We start from the raw sequence: 21,810 nt of genomic DNA, 5'->3' as shown, positions 1-21,810 counted from the left end.
TGCATACAACAACTAAATCCATATGTATGATCAAATAATAGTAAGTATATACACATATACATATGTTTGCATCTTATCTGATGCGAAAATAATTATAATATTTTTGCTTAAATCTCCCAATGAGTCTCATTGCCTTTCGGCTTTTTGGGTTTGGCTTCAGTTTTTGCTTCATTAGCCAGGGTTTATTTTCATTTTATCTAGCCACATGTACTCGCAAATACACAACGTATCTATTGTTTAAGTATGTATGTATGTATGTGTGTTGGAATGTATCTTTTCTTTTTGCATAAATTTGCATTGAACGCACGTCATCGACGGCACACTGGGCGCACAGCGACAGATCTTGGCAAAACCATCGCTTGTATGCTTTTCTTAACCACCGAATTTTTGTGTTACAAATACATATGTACATGCGTACAAGCTAATATACTGACCCGCTTTCTGTAAATAAATTTGAACTTGAGCCGATTTTACACTTACAAAAGACAAAGACACAAAATTTCTTAATAAAAAACAGGTGAGTACAATGCCTGACCCTCGAGCTGCAGACTTTGCAATGATTTTATTTTTTAAATTCTGCTTTTAATTAGTTAACAAAAGGTTTATTTATATATCACTTTTGTGAATCGAGTGGCTAAAGAATGCTCAACTTTTATAAAAATGCGCTGAAGGTCTCCTTAAAACATCAGTGACAGTTGAGCTGTTACGCACTTGCTCCATTAAGTTTCTTTTTTATTCTCTTTAAAAATTCCATAATCATTATGGAAGTAACGTTTGTAGTGCTGAACATATTTATACGATTAGCATGTGTATTCGATTGGAACAACTTTTCGGAAATCAAAAAAAAACGCATTTGATTGTAGTCCATTCGCCTTTGACAGTTAACTTTAACGAATTCATGATGTACATATATAATATCAAGAGTTCATCGAAGAAAACCCTTCTTGTTAAGAACTTTTGCCATATTCCAATGTGGAAAAAATCAGTTTCTCAAACATATAGTATATTCTTTTATCTTGTCAGTGATGGAAAAAATTCTATCCTTCTTGTCAAACGGCATCCTTTTAGACATCTCTTTATTTTTGGAAATAGAAAAGGTCACACGAGCCATGTTAGGTGAATACGAAGCTGTGGCGTTGATATTATATATTACAGGGTCCGACACTCGAAGTCTAACCAATTAAAGAGCCATAAATTCGGTTTGGAAAATTATTTTTATTTATTTTAAAGAATAAAATGTCTGAAAATAATCTTAAATTCAGGATCAATTCACTTTTGCTCGATATGACCACCTTTTGCCTTAAGTATGGCCTTGAGACGTTCAAAAAACGAATCGCATGCTGCCCGAATGTGACTTGATGTTATTTTGGCCCACTCACGGACAATGGGTTTCTTCATCCTCTCGAGACTGGCGTATTTTTTACTTCAGACCTTGCTCTCCAAAATTGCCCAGAGAGGATAATCCATTGGATTCGCATCTTTTGAATTCGAGAGCCATTGTGTGGTCATAATGAAGTTCGGAATGTTGTTTTTCCGCCATTCTAGGTTCACTCGTAATTTGTGGGACGGTGCTGAGTTTTGTTGAAACGTCCATGGTTTGCGACCGAAATGCTTGTTTGCCCACGGCTTCAAAGCAGCCTCCTGAACACTTTCCCGATAATATGTCGCATTTATTTTGACGCCAGGCTCGATGAAAACAATTGGAGAGCGCTCATCTGCGGTGACAGCGGCCCAAACCATTATTTGTGGCTGGTGGCCAACCAATGACTTAGATTCTCGTATAAACAGTCGGTCAAGTAAGCCCTTTGGTTTTGAGAGTTTACGAATTGCACAATTGGAAAAATTTTTTCGTCACAAAGTTCGGAATTTGACCGCTTTCGGCCAACCGAAACAATTGCTTCGTTCTCTCAAGTCTTACTTGTTGCTGCTTAGGTATGAGATCATGGGCCTTTTGGAACTTGTAAGGCTTGACCTTGAGCTCATTTTTCTATATGCGTCGGATGCTGCAGTCGGATGTTTTCAGTTCTCTAGCCATTTGATTGGCACTTCGTCGTAGATTTCGCTCAACTCGCTTCTTCACTTTCCGAACCATCGCACGTGACGTTGCAGTCTTTTGATGACCACCTTCATGGCATTTTGCGATGCTACCAGTACCATAGTAACGAGTGATGGTGCGACAAACAAAAACTTTATTCACATTAAGATGTTTGAGCTCACGAACAATTGCTGGCTTTGATTTTCCAGATAAATATAAAGTAATCACACTATTACGTTTGAATTCCATCGCTGATCACTTTTTTTGCATTCACTTTTGGCAAAACGCCTTTGTACACTTGTGAACAATACTCCGAACTGTCATTCAGCAAATTTATAAACAGCTGATTCCAGTGCGACAGCTGCGGGAACGGTGTAAAGTTGGTTACACGAGTGCCGGACTTTGTTTTTGGCCAAGAGTTCACGAACAAATTCTTTGATCTATTTCCTTTGAAAACAAAAATCACCAAGCTCATAAAAATACAGCTAACCTTAGCGGCTACAACAGACAAAGTAAGCAATAAGAACTGCTGAAAATTTTATCGTGCTTGAGGCGCATGTATAGATGTATGCAAATACATATTACGTAGGGAATAAAAAGAAGTCGTTCGGTTCCAAGTCAGTTCCGTCTTGGAGTAATCTACGACCTCGATAGAATTCATCATACCATCTATAAACACTAGCCCCTTGATGGAGCTTCACCGCTAAAAACTGTATTAAGCTCTTCGATTCATTCTTGCTGAGTTAATCCACGTACGCAATTGAAAATATATCCTCGCGATTTACTTTCATTTTTTGATCGGGAAGAATATTTTAAGTTACTGTAAGGAACACAAATGGTATGTCAAAATTTTCTGAGTATGTATAACAGTTTGCCACACTAGGGTTGCCAAGTCCCGCCAACTTACAAAGTGTTTGGGACCATTTTCAATTATCGAGAGCGGACTTCACTTTTAAATATACTTCTGACAGCCATTATTCCTAAGAGCGAGACTTAAACGCTGACATTGTGACGATTCTGGTTCCTAGACATATATATTTTCATACCTTTCTAATATCTGGCTCACTATGACAATGTGATTAACAGAATTCTGTGTCTAAAGAACGAACGAAAAGTGCAGGAAGAATGGATTAGAGCATAATGTACTCCTTTCTTAAAGTCTTGTGTTTCCAGTGGAATTATTGCTACGTAATCGTCGAAAATGGTGTAGAAGTGTTTTGGACTGTATACTTTATTACGTGGGGAAATCCTTGAAAGCACTAAACATTCAGTGAACTCATCGAAAGCTTTCTTTACATATGCGAATTCTTCAACTATCTCTTTTATTATCGTCATTAACTTGAAAAAGTTAAAGAAAAAGTGCTTGAAAATAATCTTGTTGCCATCAGTGCGGTAACCAAAGACCTCAACGCCCCTTATGGATCAATTCAACACATTTTTATACTCTCGCAACAAAGTTACTAAGGAGAGTATTATAGTTTTGTTCACATAACGGTTGTTTGTAAGTCCTAAAACTAAAAGGGTCAGATATGGGTTATATGTATATACCAAAGTGATCAGGGTGACGAGTAGAGTTGAAATCCGGATGTCTGTCTGTCCGTCCGTGCAAGCTGTAACTTGAGTAAAAATTGAGATATCATGATGAAACATGGTACACGTATTTCTTGGCTCCATAAGAAGGTTAAGTTCGAAGATGGGCAAAAACCGAAAACCTATAAAGTGTTATAACTAAGCCATAAATAAAGATATTAAAGTGAAATTTGGCATATTTGGATCTAATTTTTTTGGAAAAGTGGGCGTGGCCCCGCCCCTACCAAGTTTTTCGTACATATCTCGGAAACTACTATAGCTATGTCAACCAAACTCTATAGAATCGTTTCCTTCAGGCATTTTCATATACAGTTCAAAAATGGAAGAAATCAAATAATAACCACACCCACCTTCCATACAAAGGTTCTGCTGAAAATCACTAAAAGTGCGTTAACCGACTAACAGAAAACGTCAGAAACACTAAATTTTACGAAAGAAATGGCAGAAGGAAGCTGCGTCCAGGCTTTTTTTTAATTAAAAATGGGCGTGGCGTCGCCCACTTATGGACCAAAAACCATATTTCAGGAACTACTCCACTGATTTCAATGAAATACGGTACATAATATTTTCTTAACACCCTGATGACATGTACGAAATATGGGTGAAATCGGTTCACAACCACGCCTCCTTCCAATATAACGCTATTTTGAATTCCATCCGATGCCTTCTCTGTATAATATATACATTAGGAACCAATGATGATAGCGGAATAAAACTTTACACAAATACGGTATTTGAGCTGAGGTATCCCTTGTGGAAAAAATGCCGTGATCGGACTATAACTTTTCAATGTCCCTGATATCGAACACGAAGAACTCAGTGCCTAACCTAACCTAACCTAATTTTTCACCGAAAATATCGGTAAATCTCTCAGAATTTAGTTCTAATTAATTTTACAGCAAAATAAAAAAATATGTAAATGACGGATAATGAAATCTCGATTATCACTTTATCATGCGAGAGTATAAAATGTTCGGTGACACCTTAGCCTTTCCTTACTTGTTGTTAATGGTGTGGGTCCGAAGCGTGTAAAGACCTGCCTCGTACCAAAATAGCTGAATTTTTGGTTTTTTTTGTTAATCCGAGTCAAATTTGATCATATGATATTGTATTTATTCTAGAATAATATTAGTCTTTAGAGGTATAAATTAAAACTAAAAACAAATCATAATCGTTTATATATGACAAATGAATTCAATTTAAGTGTAATATTCACTTCAGCTATCTAACCTTCTAAGATACATAGAGCTCAGCGATATCTGCTAAGACTTGCATAGTAAAAAAGAAAATAAAAGGTTCCTCATCATTAGAATCATAAATGTTTTCGATACGTTATTGCTTGATCGCTACATACAAACTCTGTTCTCTGGGCAAGGATGCATATGTGTAAACAACAACAACGCTCTTCTGCCGAATTTATTACTCGAGATATTACTTTTAACAAAGAGATATCTACATTAAAAAGGCATAACTGTCTATTAGAGTAAGTATGTATAACTGCCTGTGATTTATGAATTTGATTTTGTAAGCCTAACTGAGTTTAGATTAGTAGTTTGTTCAAATCAACACCCTGCAAGCTCTTCTGTATCAAAGACAGTTGCAGATAGTAAGGCGAAAGTTACATCACAAGCGGGTTTTTTGGTCAAATTTTGAGCTAGACTTAAGAAATTTCGCAATTTTCGTTACAAACTCGTCTGCACAACTTTTAGTCTTTCTGTGAGTAGAAACGTAGTAAAAGCATTCTCTTGGCTGCCTGCTGTTTCTTGATACATATTAATAAACAACTTGAAGTTTAGCGAATATTGTGGTGGAACCACCAGACAACAACAGTGTAACTATTCCTATCTTTGCCAGCGGTGGTAAGAAATGATAGTGAGTATAATATCTTTGTACATACACATGTATACTACATACATATGTATGTGCTTAGTGTTCGGAGCACTCCGGGCCTGAACAAGTTTTCGCTTGGGCTGAAGAAATCCCCGTCTTCAGCATGCAGACTAGTAAGTTTGGCGAGAGTGTATGTATGTATGTATAAATGTCTATGAATAGCCAAGTCCCACCGCTTATTGCAGCACAATCATTTATCAACGCCATAAACCAAAAACAATTTACAAACTAATCGAACAACAGAAAAGCCGCACACACAATTGAGTAAATATTATGTGTACGCATGCGCATGCTCCTAAACATACATACATACATACATATATATGTAATTATTTTGTATGTATGTAATTTGGCGCTTTGTTTTTCGCTGCAGCCAACCGACCATTAAAGGTACTTACTGGCTTTGTGACAGCCACCGTCCGTCATACGATCGGTCACTAATCGTTGATTATGTGTTTGTGAACGCCGCACAAAGTCCGAAAATAATTCAGTCTAGATTCGAAAAAAATGCAGTTGGGCAATTGTTTTTCGAACCAAAATCAAAGCTTACACACAGCCAGAAAGCAGGTTATTGGACGATAGCAGCCGAGCAAAGGCAATAGTTCGTGGTGCATAAGATATGTGTTTATGTACATGTATAAATAATATATGCATGTATGTGTGTAAACGCAAAATGTTATAGAAAAACACTTCAGAGACTTCGAAAATGATTCAAAAACAGGAAATATGTGTAAGCAATGCAGCAATAAACGTCTGAGGTACCGGTTTCTCGTAAGTGGCGATCAATATCCAAGATGATAATCGTTGATGTGGGCATTTTACATCTGTCAAAAAGACATAAATGTAATGATTGTAAAGTGGGTGTAATGAACATTAACTATTCTAAAATCGAGTCGGCACTCGGCGAAAAAGAAGATTATCTGAAAAGTATCATACTCTGGTAGTGGAAAAGTTCAATGCTCTTAAGAGTTCTTGTTGTTCCAAAGCATAGACTTTAGAGTCTACAGGTAATTTCTGTCTCTTTCGATATTCACCCAAGATTTTGGAGACCACAGCTATTTTAGACACTTATCCTTTTATTTGTGGCGGGTGTCTTGCTAAAGAGCTCACAAATTTTATATACTCGAGGAAGAATCTTTGCATTCACAAGACCTTGTGGTAATGAGCATCTCTGACCACTATTACCAGGTAGCCGCCAAGATAGTTATTTATTGATTAATCCACGATTGGTCTTGAGGTTCCTATAATTCTTATTTAATATTCGTCTTGGAATTTTTTGTATTGTTTTTGCGAGAAGAATCTTACTCCTACCCATTTATAATCTCTCTATCTAACCAATTACCAAGTTGCTAAGTCAAGATTAATTTGAAAAATACTTTATGAGCTCATCATCCAATGTTGTCATTTCTCAAAAATTCTTCGGAAAGGAATCTAAGGTCCCATATGTCATATACATATATAAATATATAGCTATTGACTGATGTTTTCGTCTCCTATTTTAGAATAAATTGTTGTTTTTTATAACAAACGAAGGGATATTTTAGTTCTATTAGCTACAGAATAGGAATGGGTAAAAGCTCCACAGACATCGGGCGAGATCAGTAAGCTCTGATCAGATACCTTCTGGTACAAGGTATATCATGCTAGGTCTGGTCAGCTATTCGATCTCAGCGAAGTTTAAATAGTTATAGAAGTTCTAACGTAGAACTAGACTCTATCCAATCGATTGTTGCGATAAGATAGAAAATTTGGACGGATTGTAGTTACATAAGCTGCAACTAGAAAAAGAGAATAAGATAGAGTCATCTGAGTACTTCCTTCCCTGATGTTCCACCTTTGTTAGCTCAAGCTAAAATTCCTCGGATCGCACATTTTTAGACATCCAGGTGAAAAAGCAGATATTGAAATAAAGTACCAAAATAGATTTACAATAAGCTCTTTCCCGCGAGTTACAACTACAGGAGTTTTTATCTAGCTTGACAAAATACTAGATTTAACAGTTTGTGTTTGATACCCCTGACATCCCAGAGGATAAACAATCTAACCTAACCTTACCTTTATCAAAAGAGAATACTTAACTTCCGCTACTCAGTAGCACTTGTAAATATGTTGCTTCTGTTGTAAATGTTAACTGTTCGAGTACTGATTTAAAAACACCTTGAGCAATAGATGTAAAAAATATTTCGCTTTACTGTTTCCTTGATTATTAAACCCCTTCGACTCTTTTCTTTGAAAAGATTTGAAAAAAGAGAGATTTTGTTTCGATGTAGAGAGAACAGAACATTCTGTTTTCCGAACAATACATTACGTATATGTACATATATAGGCTGAGAACCTAGTTCAGTTCTCCTAGTGCACAATAAGCTCTCACATTCATTCTTGACGAAACTGGTAGTACATACAAGTATAGTAGTTTGAACATAGCTCAAAACTGATTTTGATTTTTGGAGTTACATGGGTTTACGAATTTAAAATTTTTACTATTCTATAATACCTCTAGAATATTGTACCAAATCTTCAAGTTGATCAGAGTAAAAGTTTCGGAGATATAGCCTTGAGAACTTCTCTTGAAGCTAGCTAAGCTAAGTGCGATGTCTTTAAAGGCGTTTTTCTCGAAACTGTGTTTTTGTAACCAGTTGACAAGATTCAGCCGATTTTCATGAAATCTTACACAGCTCTTTGAGAAACAATTCTTAAAGACTTGGAGGAAGAACTTTTTTTTTTGATTACAATTATTTGAAAAAAATGACACGAAATTCTAATTTGTTTGTAAAAGTGTCTGCCAAAAATCAAATTTTCAGTTTTTTTCCTTCGTCCAGGTTCTAAGTTTAGGTTTTAGCTGAAACATGTATTTTTTTCATTTTAGATGATCCTGTAAGGAGTTATCTGGCCAATGCAGGCGCATTTTTCCGATCGTTTCACCGCAAAAGGCGTGGCAATGGCCGAGTTTTAAATATTTTTTTCCAAAAATTTCAGAATTTCTTTGTAAATAGTAAACTTGTAAATAGTAAGTTGATAACAATAAAAAATTCTAATAAAATATTTCATTTTTTATATGAGAAAAAATTTTGGATAAACGGCTGTTTTTTACAAGAAGAAACCCAAGTAAGCTTCCGTAGTTAGATTATTACATAGGTTCCGTTTCCTGATATCATCAAATATTCATAACCTATGCCTAATATCTGAATAATAATATAAAGATTTAATTCATTTTATTTAATGGCAATCCATTTTCTTAAATTCATACACTTTTGTTTTTATTATTTTTGTTTCCTCATAAATTTTGCTTTAAGATAGTCTTTATTTTGTATTTGTTCTGCAAATTGGAAATAATAAGACTACGCTTCTTTAATAATTAACAAAACCTTGTTATACATATGTAAGTATATACACATGATTGTAAAAACAACAGCAAATACCAGAAAATACAAAACGGTGCAATCAATTTCTCAACTGAAACGCTGAATACTCTTGTCTACATATCTCTACATATACAACTATAATAATATGCATTTATACCACATGTCTAGGCACTGCCATCATCACGATAGCATTTTCGACAACATGCGCATGCGCAGTGACGATATCTTTTACGGATACGCTGATGACCTTGAAAATCCAGCGACGCTGTAAAATTACTCAAACGTTAACGTTTATCAGTGAGCTCGATTTTGAAAAATGCGTTTTATATACTATTATATGTATATACATAAGTATATAATTAAGAGCCAGCGCATGCGGTGCCCTTTTGCTTTTTGTGTGAGCGTTTATACAATAACACAGGTGTAAACAGATGTTAAATGCATTTACATGAAACAAACAAGTCTTAACTTATTTACAAGTGTGCGTATGTAGATATGTTTTACATATTCAAAGTAATTAAAATACGCCTTACAACATATACCTATGTATATAGGGGTATGAGTATATAAATTTTTGTATATATATAATTTTAGTTTGGTTTAATTTTTTTTTAATATTTATAATGAAAATTTTTCACGTTAATTACTCGCCAGCTTCGCCTATGCAATTCCACAAGCGTTTGATTTATTTTATTTTTGTACGCTGCTCATTAGCTTCAGTAGATTTAGTACGCTAAACAATCTACTAGAGCTAATGAGTAGCGTAAGCGTGACAAAACAGAAAATAAAATCGAAGTTCAATTTGTTGTTGGTATTTGGGGAAATACTAACATTTCCACTACTCCACTATTTGTGAAGCAATCGCCGGTGACCTTTGCCTTGGTAACTAAATGGGGCTTAAGGGACCGTAAAGTTGCAATGAGAGAAAAATATTAAATAATTAAATGCGCACGGTGTGCGAAATGCATTCGTGCTTAATTATGTCTGTCTTGGGACATGTATGTATGTATTTAATTTTTTTTTAAACAGTTTTTTTTGACAGTTGTTAGCAGCTTTACTAATAGCATCTGCATTCTATCACCAGAGCAACGTTTACCATATATGGAGCCGTACATATTTAATATGTGTGTACAAAAGCCTTCATTGGCAAAGAAGCTGATTTTCCGCTATAAAAAATATTATCACTTCATAGTCTCTTTTATAATTGACACAATTTTATTGTTGAAGCATTTGCATTAAAATTTTTAATTGTTTTCTGTAGGCGTTATAGACAAAACGAAATAAATTTCCAAAAAAGCAAAATTTTTGCATCTTAGCAATTAAACTTCAACAGACATTTTTGCTGTATTCCACAGAACAATTCAAAATTCTCTGTAAATTTTATGGGCAATTAATATTAATAAAGTCGAGTTAATAGGACCGAGTTGAAAATTGTAATTTTATTATGTGTTAAACTACTGGTTCCTCTATCGAGTCTCGCCTAAGCCGGTGGAAATAAATATATATTGACTCTTACCTTACTTTAAATAGAAAATAATAATAAAATTTTTTCAAATTTAAAACTTCATTTAAACTGTTCGGAAGACAGTTTTGTAATATTGGTAGTCGAGTAATAAAAGTATTTTCGTATTTCACTGTTACCAACCACATCGTGTCATACCATACACTTGTAGTGTTAGAGATGAAGGTGAGATTTTACGCTTCATTTAAATTCAGTTCGGGAAAGTTGAAAATACAGTTACAGTTACAGCTGTTCAAAACAGAGTGAAAACAATGAAGAAATTCGTTATATTTTGAAAATTTTGTATAAAAAAAGAAAGAATGCCACACAAGCCACCTATGAAATTTGTGAAGTTTACGGAAACGATGCTGTATCAGTTCGTGTAGCACAACAATGGTTCGCTCCTTCCGTTCTGGGAATTTGATGTGAAAGATGCACCCTCGCTTTGGTCGATCTATCATTAAATAAAATTCAATGAAATTATGGAAAGGATTGACCAGGAGCGTCACATAAGCAGCCATGATATCGCTAAGAAACTTAACCTTCATCATCAAACGGTTTTGAACCAATTAAAAAAGGCTAGCTACAAAAAGGAGCTAGATGTTTGGGTACAACAAGAATTGTCTGTGGAAAATTTAATGGACCGAATTAACATCTGCGATTCTTTGCTGCAACGAAATGAAATCGAACCACTTCTGAAGCGAATGGTAATAGGAGACGAAAAGTGGATCAAATGTCACAATAATGTGCGAAAAAGATCATGATCCAAGCATGGTGAAGCCCAACAAATGATCTCAAAGCCAGTATTGACGCCTCGAAAGGTTATGCTGAGTGTTTGATGAGACTGGAGAATAATCATCCACTATGAGCTGCTCCAACTCCAGCATGGTCGAACGATCGATTCTACATTTTACTGTTAACAGCTTATGATATTGAAGCAAGCAATCGAAAAAAACCAGAACTGATCAACAGAAAGCGCTTCGTCTTCCATTAGGACAACACTAGACTACACCCATCTTCGATGACTCGCCAAAAACTGGGAAAGCTTGGCTGGGAAGTTTTGATGCATCCACCATATAGCCCTGATCTTACACACCATCAGACTACCATTTGTTTTGGTCTACGCAGAACTCTCTCAATGGACTAAAGTTGTAAAAACCAACACCTTAATTAAAGAATATCTTCCTTTCAATATCAATAGTGTCGAAAATCAGTTTTCTAGTTCCTCATTAGCTACATTTAGAGACTTTATGGGAATACAACTCATAATAAGTAGCCTCTTATAGGTAATCTACTATTAGGTTCGTTTAGCAAACATAAAATCATCTATATCTGCACAACATGGTAACCTCGCGTCATTTTAAAACCCCTTAAGCTCAAAACATTGACCCGGCTTTTATCGAGTAGACTTGAGAATTGCAAATATTAGTCTTCCACATGGTTTTGTAAGGCGTCTGCCGCCCATATTAAAATTAATAAGAATTGTTATAACTCTTTTTCTTTTATTATTTTGTGTTTGGTCACAATCGGAGTCTAGACAGATGACATTTAAGCTGTGTTCGATCTCTTTTCCGAAGAAAATAAGAAATTAAATCCTAAATAACTTCCAAGAAAAGGCTTCTCACAATTTGTCCACTGCCATAGCTTCAAGGCGGTGTTCTCAAGTGAGAACAAGCAGCCAGTAGCGATAAATTTCTCCCGGTAGTAGTTGAAATACAAAAAAAACCAATATTTTAAAGGAGACATGCAAATTGCAGAAATAGGTAGAAAAACATATCGCGTAACTTTGAAGAGCGACAAATAACGTTTAATTTTCTGTCATTAGCTTGCAGTAGCTTTGAACTCTATATCTTTAAATCTTCTCTTAACTTCTAAAATCCTGAAATCGCTTCGTAGAAATTAGTAGAATAACACTGACGTTAATACTTGTAGATAAATTGTGCCCCTATGGTAATGATTCAGCAAAATGATGCTATTTTAAGTTATCGATTAGAGAACAGAAAAAAATATATACATATAGTACATACATTTATATATATATGTACATACATAGGTTTATAAGAAACAGGTTGTAACTAATGATATACTCATATGTATGTATATAAGTGTATTTTCGTATCTTCCTTTATTAATGTTTGTATATGTATATACAAATAGCAGCATAAATTAGCATATTTATAAAAATCACCTTTACTAAGCCTTTGGCTAAAGTATGTTCTAGTTAAAGTCAATATGCCATTCACCATATAATATACGAAAAAGTGCGTGCCAAATTTATTGTTGCTATTTATATGGTATTTTGGGAAAGATAACTTCAATACAAGTCTCCTTTGTCGCATCTGCAATCAAATTAAGTAACGAGAAGAATCTTATAAATAGAGACTAGCAAAGAGTTAACTAGAAAAAGATTACCAAAAGCAAGTCGAACAAGAATTTTACATAAAATACGAATTTCGAAGATATACATTTTTAGAATGTTAGATGAAATGTGATTTGTATGTGTGGGTAATTTGATTTAGGCACGTATACATTTGGGCCGCCTTTAACCCTTTCAGCTGTTAAAACATTTATTTAGAATTTAAGCGCAAACTTATAAATAAATTTCGATGCTTTGCAGATTGGCACGTGCCAAGTTTTGAATTATTAACCATTACGTATTTAATAGTTATGTATTACATATACATATGTATATTTATATATATACATTAAAATGGCATTCATGGAATCGCTGGCGGTTGAGTAGAGCAGTTTTTATACAACCTAACTTTTGCCCAGAATTTTTTTACCGCCTACGAGTGGTGATAATATTTGTATCTATATGCCTTTTGATGGCAGAATAAGGTTGCCATTACGCGTAAAGTGAAGATTGAATAATAAAACCCGTAAAGAATTATTTCCAAAACTCGCAGACTACAGACCAAGACAAAGAAGGCCGAACTTTTGGTAATTTTTCGTATCAAGAGGCCAGCTAGAGGAAAAAAGTGATGCTAAATTTGTACAAAATGTACTTTCACAAAAATATTTTCATTCTGTTAGACAGCTAATGTATACGAGTATTTCAGCCGTATCGGTCAGGTGGTTATGTTTTCATCACGCATGGTAGCGGGCATCCACAGATTTTAGAAAAATGGCAACAGAGCAATTTCAATTGTATAGATTTTTATTTTTGAAAAGCACAGTTGAGTATACGTTAACAAAACACGGACCTTCTGGTATGCACCAGATACTAAGGAACAGTCAAAACGTGCACCAAACTATCGAATCGATTCGATGACACCGAGTTGCAGAAATAACATTCTCATCCGGCGTAGAAAATCTTCGCTTTGGCTTAATAGGTCGCACTAGCTAGGAACTGTTATTGCATCCACCGTAGTCTTTAAAAATTGATTTATGGAGTTTCAATGAGATCTCAAAATGGTTTTTACAAATCTCGTATTGACAGACTGGCAATTGAAGGTGCTTGGGATAGCTGATATCGTAAGTATCTCAAAAGACCTGGTTAGTAATAGTCGTATCAATTTAACGCATGATATTGGACACGAGAAAGCTTTCGGTTTCATTAAAGGAAAATGATAGCAAACGTGAGACCATTTTATAGCAGTGTTTCAGCGCAATCCGACTGAGTTTCTGCATCGTTATGTAACCGTTTAAGACCACCGTTTTCTAGAATACACATATAGTAATCTACATCGGCTACCTGGAGGAGGGGTCTATTATGCTGAGTTTCTGTGCTAATTCGACGTCGAATTTGCGAAAGAATGGCAAGTGGTGAAGGCTTTGACAACCCATAAGCTGCCACCTACGATGTCGCCACGGCTAAATTGGTTGTATTAGGCTACAGTCTGTTCCCTCACCCACCATTGTTTCCATACCGGAAGTAAGCACTGATTTTCTACGCGACTATACTGCGGAGCGTACGCGCACCGACTGGATTAGGTAGAGGGCGTCCCTAGCTTAGGAATGAGCGGCTGGTCAGTTATGTCCGAGCAAATATTTTCGCTCAATGTGTTCCTGTGAGTGGTGCAAGCCGTTCGTTGGAGCAGAGGCCATTAAATTCTGTGTGAAACTCGGTAAATCTGCGACAGAGACGTTTGATATGATCAAGCAGGCTTACCCAGATGTTGTTTTAGCCTGACTGCTGTGCCCAAAGCTTTGAAATCAGACCGTCGTCGAAATATTCATTTATTTCCCCAGATGTTAAATTTATCAAAATCTGTGGTTCATGACATTGTGCCGGTTATAGAAACTGTACCATCACGTGGTCAAATGCGTCGAGTTAAAAGAAAAAAAATAAATTGCCAGTTTTTCAAATAATTCGCTGATGAGATGGCACAAGTACCAAGGGCCTAGATGATGTATCAAAATTAGATAGCAAAACGGAGTCATGGACGATGACAACATCTGATGAGTCGACGTAGGAAGGTGCAGCGATGAGCTGTGTGAGATATACAACCCCATTGACATAGCTCATGTCGTACAAATGGACGAAAGCACTCCAGATCTGAAAGTATTCGACTCAGTACCCGCCGCGGGAAGCAGGGAAGAGGAATACTTGCGCTCTCGTTCTCATGACTGTCAGGTCTATGTAACCAGAGGGGACCTGGATTTTTATCCGATCAAGGACTTTCAAATCGGCAGAGTTCTGTCGCTACATTAGCAACACCTTTACTCCGTTGGAAAGACGTTGAAAAGACCAGTTAGATAGGCTTCGGTAGGAATCTCCAATTGGTGCCACAAGGCGAAAAGAAGAAACTACGTAAGCGGTGTCTACGCCAGTAAAGAAGAGGAAGAATCGAACTTAATTTTGTAAGATAAGTACCGCCTTCGTATATTTGGCCAAATGCTGTAAACCAAACATAATTCCCCAACAAGAGTTGAGCAAGGGAAATCGCTTGGTAAACTCTTGCTAAAAATTGCTCAGATTTTCATAATTTTCGCACATATAAAAGTGGTAATTGACACAATTAGAAACAGGAATGAGGCAGTCGATGCAATTTTCGGACTCAGACGCAATTCACTGACTACATTAAAATACTGCTCTTTCGCTCTCTAACTGATTTTTTTCATATTTAATTGAAATTCATTACAACGAGCATTGTCTAGTCATAAAATTTGCTCACAAACACAACAAAAACCAATTCTTTCACTTGCCTGCAGTCTAATTTGTGAGCATAAATATAAATTTATTTGCAACAAGTTGACACTTTGATTTTGCTTGCAACTTTATATTAATACTTTTTGTATTTGTTGTACTCGTACAGCTGTGTGTTTACATTTCGCCTCTTCTGCTCGCTTGGATTAATCCAACGGCCACAAAGTAGCATTTTTTATATACATGCATACATACATATGTATATGTGTATATGTGCTACATTTTTTCATTGCTGTGCGCCGAGTCAGGTTGTTGCCGCAATCCCAAAACTCGAAATAGAAATTTCATAGAAAATAGCTGGCAAGCAGCGGAGCGATCGAGCACCAATTACATAAGCCAGCTATGCAGTGGAGCATGCGCCGTTGCAACGGCTGCAGTCGCATGCAATTGCATCTGATGGCTAAATGCATACCTACACATATACAAGCGTGTACATGGTAAATGTTTGTATATATAAATGATGTTTGCTTGCAAATGCTATAAATTTCTAAACGAGGTCCTGCGCAAAGAGCGTTGCATAAGAAAATAATTATGAAAAAAGTCACATTATTAAAAAAGCGTATATGACACAACAAATATTTTTATTGATTGTTGTAAGTGATTTTCTTAATGGCGTTCACTAATTATATTTTTTAATGATTTTCATAATTTTTTTTTTCTTTTATCTTTGAGGTGTTCATTAAAAGCGACTGCATTGAGCGTAGCGCAATTATTAATTAAGCAATTGCTCATACTGAAATTTACACACTTTTTTAACAAATAAAAAGTTGTTGAAAAATTTTTAATAAAAAAAAAAATATAATTTTTTATAGTATCTTTTTTTTTAATTTTTGTAATAAAAATAACATATTTTTAAATTTTTATAATTAAAAAAAATTGTATAATTAAAAAACTATATTTTTTAAATTTTTTATCGCTTTTATTATGTTTTAAAAATTAAAATATTTTTTTTTTTTTTTAATTGCTTTTATTATTATTTTTTTTTTTAATAAAAATAACATTTTTTTTAATTTTTTAACGTGTTTATTATTATTATTTTTTATAATAAAAAAATATTTTTTTTTTTATTTTTTAACGCTTTTATTATTATTTTTTAAACATTTATTATTGCAACAGTGTTTTTAAGCCACATACATACATTTTTTTTGTTGTTTTTGTTGTCTTTTTCACTTTTACATACCTCGTTTAATAATTTTGAAACTCAAAATCACCAGCTTTTGAAAAAAATGTCAATTAAATTAACTGAAAAAAGCTCACTAACTGCGTTCGCTCACTCGATCGGTCGGAGGATCGTTCGATAGAGTGGCTAAATACACTTTGTGCACAATTTTATTCAACAAACTGCAAGTAACTATCCGAATTGAGCGCTTTTGTTTGAATCGAAATCAACGAAACGTCTGTGTCGCCCGACAGCCAAGTGCGGAATGAATTGCGGCTGCTGCGCAAGCGCTTTGATGGCACGATGCCTCCCGCAGCAACAAGTCACCCTAGCAAAGAAAAATAACTACGAATATACCATAGATAACTGTCTATGTATATATGTATGCAGGCTTTACAAGCAAGTAACCAAGCATCTTAAGTAAAGAAACGCCAAAAAGCACATGTCAACGCGTCAACGTAATTATACACACACACATACACATTTAAGGCATCATATATATATATTTGTCGGTATATAAGTATAAATTTTGTATCATTCAATCGCCCCAACAATAATATTTCAAAGCTTTCTCGTGCGAATATTTCTCTTCAGGAGTGTCTAGCAGATAAACCCATGCAACAACGCTAGCTTTCTTATCCTTTACAGCTTTTCGGAAGACATACATATTTACACGTATACGGATATTGAATGCTGAGTTTAAATTTTCAAAGCAGAACTTGGCTGAGCACAGTGGTGTAGTCAAAATTTTTTCAAAGGAGATTTTATAGAAAAAAAATCGACCCGCTCTAATATACAAATAGGTACATACATATCTTCGTTATTCGAAGCATGACGTGTTAAATTATTTTTATAACTATTCTGAAGCTCAATATACCGCTAAGAAAAACTGTTAATTTAAAGGACAAAATGCTATATGTTAACTAATGTTATATGCCAATCCTCTGACGCTCGAGTTTCTTGCTTAAGTCTTTTGTAAAGTATTGTGTATAATCAAAGTGAGCTTTGACTTTTTTTGGAAACTATATTCTTTTATTTAAAAGACAAATATATTCGACATTAATAATTTATCAGCACTGCACTGTGGACCAGTACTACAACAACAATGCTCATAAGTTCCAAAATCACTGTTGGGCACGGACTGCGGAACAGCCTCAAATTTAGACAAGAAACTATGTTATAATAAAAAAATATATAAAAAATATATAAAAAATATATAAAAAATATATAAAAAGTATATAAAAAAATATATAAAAAAACATACATACATAAAAAAAAATTATAAAAACAAATTAAAAAAAAATATTATAAAAATTCCAAAAAATTAAAAAAAATATGTATTATAAAACAAAATTCTTAAAAAAAATATAAAAACAAGGTATTATAAAAAAATATTTAAAAAATTATTATTTCAAAAAAATATTTAAAAAATCATTATTTCAAAAAAATATAAAAAAAGGTTTTAAAAAAAAAAATTATAAAACAATATATAAAAAATGTATAAAAAAAATAAAACAAATAAAAAAAATTATAAAAAAATAATAAAAAAAATTATTAAAAGAAAAATACAAAAAATAATAAAAAAAAATACAAAAAATAATAAAAAGAAAATACAAAAAATAATAAAAAGAAAATACAAAAAATAATAAAATAATTACAAAAAATAATAATAATAAAAAAAATAATAATAATAATAAAAATAATAATAATAAAAAAAATATTAAAAAAAAAGTTTATTAAAAAAATGATTAAAAAAAACTATAAAAAAAGACACGAAAACGATTATATTGCTTTGGTTGTATGGCATATTTATTTCGTGCAGCAGTTTTCTTTCGTACGCATTTGCGTATATTTTGGTTTATTAAAAGCATCTACAAAAATACCCTTCACATGAAAGCGACGTAAGCGCCAAAACAGTAGTTTTTGGTCAAATCAAATTTTAAGACTTAATTCTTATATTATTGATTATATAAGGAAATCCGCCAATCCACATTTATATAAACTATAAAAAAAACCTTCGTTAAAATTTAATTTTGGCACTGACGTCATTTTTGCGAGAATATCAGTATATATAGTACGTATGTATAGATACACGAAAATGTTATATTACATACATATTGTATAATACAAAAGGAATTACATATAAGAATACATATATTTTCTTAAAAATATATTGAAAACTATGCTTTCGCCTTAATTTTCCTCGATGATATCAAGCAAAATGGACTCCTCTATATCATTAACATTATCAGAGTCCTCCTAATTAAAAAAAAAAAATATTTATATAAATAAATACATACATAAATACAAAACTTTGTAGTGGTCAGCATCAGTTACTTACTTCAAAACCGAAACATTCATCCACATCTAGTTTGGATGGACCATCAGCTTTCTCATCTGAAAGCAAAAACATATAAAAACACATTTTAGGCAATTTAGCATTAAATAATGTTATATAGCAGCAATACCTGTAATGTTGTCTATATTTGTTAAAATGACACATTCACCCTCACCGTCATCGTCATCCAATTCATCGTCAGTTTCTAGAACTTTCACCACCATATAGCTAGGCAAATCACTCACATCATCCTCTGCGCTGTTTTCATCCCCATTTCCTGTGGTTTCTACGTTAATTTCTATATTTTTCCCCTTTCCTTTGCCCTTAGATATCACTGTCGCTGCTGTACTTTTGTTCGGTACGTGCGTCTTACTAGTGGTCGGTTCAATCGTTTCTATAGTGAAATCGTTTTCACTCTTTTCGACCTCTTCTATAACACCAAATACTTCGAAATTTTCATCGTTGGTCGCTTCGTCGTCGTTATCGTTGTTTTCGTCGTTCTCGTCGTTTTCGTCGTTCACGTCGGACACATATGGATCTACTATATCGAATAAATTCTCATCGCCGAGTTTGACAATTCTGTCGGTTTTCGATTCTTTATCTGCCGCGTCATGTAATTTCATGTGTCGCACCAAATTGCCTTTGTGCGCAAATGCTCTACTACAATATGGACAATTATGTGTCTTTTTGAGCTTTGGTGGCGGTGTGTAGTTTTCATTATGATAAAGATTTGTATGACGACTGAGTAATTGCCTCTGTCGGAATGTTTGTCCGCATTCATCACACCCAAATGGTTTGACATCGCTATGTATTTGCTTGTGCATCTCCAGATTACGCATGGAAATCGATTTGTAATTACACTGATCGCAACTGTTTAGTTAGAATATTTAATTGTTATTGCTTTTCTTTATTTACTTTGTAAAGTGCGTTTGCTTACCTGTAACAGCGTTCTCCTTCGTGCGTTTTTACATGCATCTTATAGCTATAACGATCGGGCAATTCTTTGCCACATCTGGTACATGGTATGGGATGATCCGAATGATGCAGCTTTTGAACGTGTATCCGCAGATCCGCTTTGCGGCTGCAAGTCGTTGGGCATAATGCACATTGAAAGACTGGCTTATCATCCACACTGTGTATGAGTTTGTGCGATTTCAATGAGTTTGATTGCGTAAAGCGCGATTTACAAATATCACATTCATATGGTTTTTCACCTGTGTGTGTACGCAAGTGTCGCTTCAATTTAAAGCTATCCGGTGAAGCGTAAGTGCAATGTGGACACTGATATGGACGTTCGCCGGTGTGGGCCCGCATGTGCCGCTGCAGCTTACTCATCTCAACCGTAGCGTAGTCGCATTCGGTGCACTTGTGACGTTTCTCATGCGTGTGTTTATAGCGTACATGCCTTGCCAAATCGCCGGTTGTCGTGAAACGACTTTCACATGACAAACAAGCATGTGGTTTCTTGCCAAGATGCACGTTAATATGATTTTGTAAGGTATGATTGGTTTTGAAACCCCGATCGCATACAGAACAAATAAATGGACGATCATCTGAATGGCTTTTCATGTGTCGGGATAACAAAAATCGTCTATCGAATTTATTATCACAATGTGGACATGAGTATTGGACTGAACCACCAGCGGAAGAATCTTTATTTTTTACCGGGAACACTTTTAATAGCGACAACTGCACACCTTCTTCCTCTTGAGATCCACTTTGCTCTTCCAATTCATCGAATTCATAGATTTCATCAACCGCAGCAGGATCGTCAACAGTTTGCTCATTTTCTGTTTTAATACTCTCAGATGGAATATAAACCATATATTTTTCTTCAATATTAAGCTTGCCACTGCTGACAGTCGTACTGCTTTTAACAGCTAAAAAAATAATTTCGTGCAATTAACATTATGAAAATCTTTTGTTGAAAATGCAACTTACCCTTTCGCTTAGTCTGCATTCCCAGTAAAGGCTTTGCCTTTCTTTTGGTGCTGCTCGGCACATTATCCGACTTGCTTGAAGTTAATGTTAAAAACAAATTTCCGCCCTCATCCAGGTAGTATTGTTTGTCTTCACCTTCTTTATTATCTCCATCTTGAGATAATCTTACTGACTCCTCAGCCTCCTCATCACCACCTAACCCATTAGTTAAGCAAAGCGTTACTTCTTCAATTTCTTTATTTATTGAGTGTATGATGGTGTCCAAATCTTGTCCATCTGAATCTTCATCTATTGTTGCAGACATCCTTCAATTTTTTATTGACGATCTTGTATATTTTCAAAAACTTTCTTCACAGAGGTCGCCCGGAGTTTGGCGCGATATTAAGTACTTTTATAGGCTTTGAGCCGATTTTCGGGCGACACACAGCGGTCAGCAGCAAAGATCCCTAGAACGACGCTCGCCTTCGGTTAGTCGGTGGGGATGACTGCCTTTTATTGATTTCTATAGAGATTACGATGCGTAATTAATAACTGGTAGCCACATTAAAATCAATATGCGATTTAATACAGTTTACACAAATTTTAACAAAGATGAAATATAGATCCTATATTTTTGCCGTCAGAGGAAAAATGAGTGTTCCTTCATTTTGACAGCTGCAGTTAAATTTCAATAAAAGATGGCGTACAAAGTTTACATGGTTGCACTCGGATACATTTAAATTTCAGATTTTATTTAACTACAAACTTGATCCTTCTGTACTTGTTAACATTTATCTTTTTTTAATATCTATATTTTAATAGTATTTTTTGGTAAAGCTGTCAAAATGCCGTATACTTTGCAA

The 21,810-nt window shown here is 34.5% G+C and overlaps 2 protein-coding genes across 2 annotated transcripts in view; both read right to left on the bottom strand.

The window, feature by feature from the left end:
- The window catches only part of LOC105229018 (alpha-tocopherol transfer protein-like), a 30,769-nt gene extending 13,755 nt beyond the window's left edge, over positions 1–17,014 (bottom strand). Inside the window, exon 1 of the mRNA XM_011209061.4 lies at positions 16,711–17,014. The gene's annotated coding sequence lies outside the window, so the exon portion shown is untranslated. The remainder of the gene's footprint in view (positions 1–16,710) is intronic.
- A 1,457-nt stretch (positions 17,015–18,471) lies between these two features.
- On the bottom strand, positions 18,472–21,657 carry LOC105229017 (transcriptional repressor CTCF). The gene is made up of 6 exons (XM_011209058.4): positions 21,537–21,657; positions 20,969–21,470; positions 19,965–20,907; positions 19,158–19,897; positions 19,031–19,086; positions 18,472–18,948 (listed from the first exon to the last, which is right to left on the bottom strand). Exons 2-6 carry the CDS (start codon positions 21,270–21,272, stop codon positions 18,883–18,885), a joined length of 2,109 nt encoding a protein of 702 aa, XP_011207360.2. The 5' UTR covers positions 21,273–21,470; positions 21,537–21,657; the 3' UTR covers positions 18,472–18,882.
- Between the last annotated feature and the right edge of the window lie 153 nt (positions 21,658–21,810).

Source organism: Bactrocera dorsalis, chromosome 5, assembly GCF_023373825.1.
Source record: "Bactrocera dorsalis isolate Fly_Bdor chromosome 5, ASM2337382v1, whole genome shotgun sequence".
Lineage (NCBI taxonomy): Eukaryota > Metazoa > Arthropoda > Insecta > Diptera > Tephritidae > Bactrocera > Bactrocera dorsalis.
The sequence above is the reverse complement of the archived record's forward strand: the minus strand, read 5'-3'. Positions and strand labels throughout refer to the sequence as shown.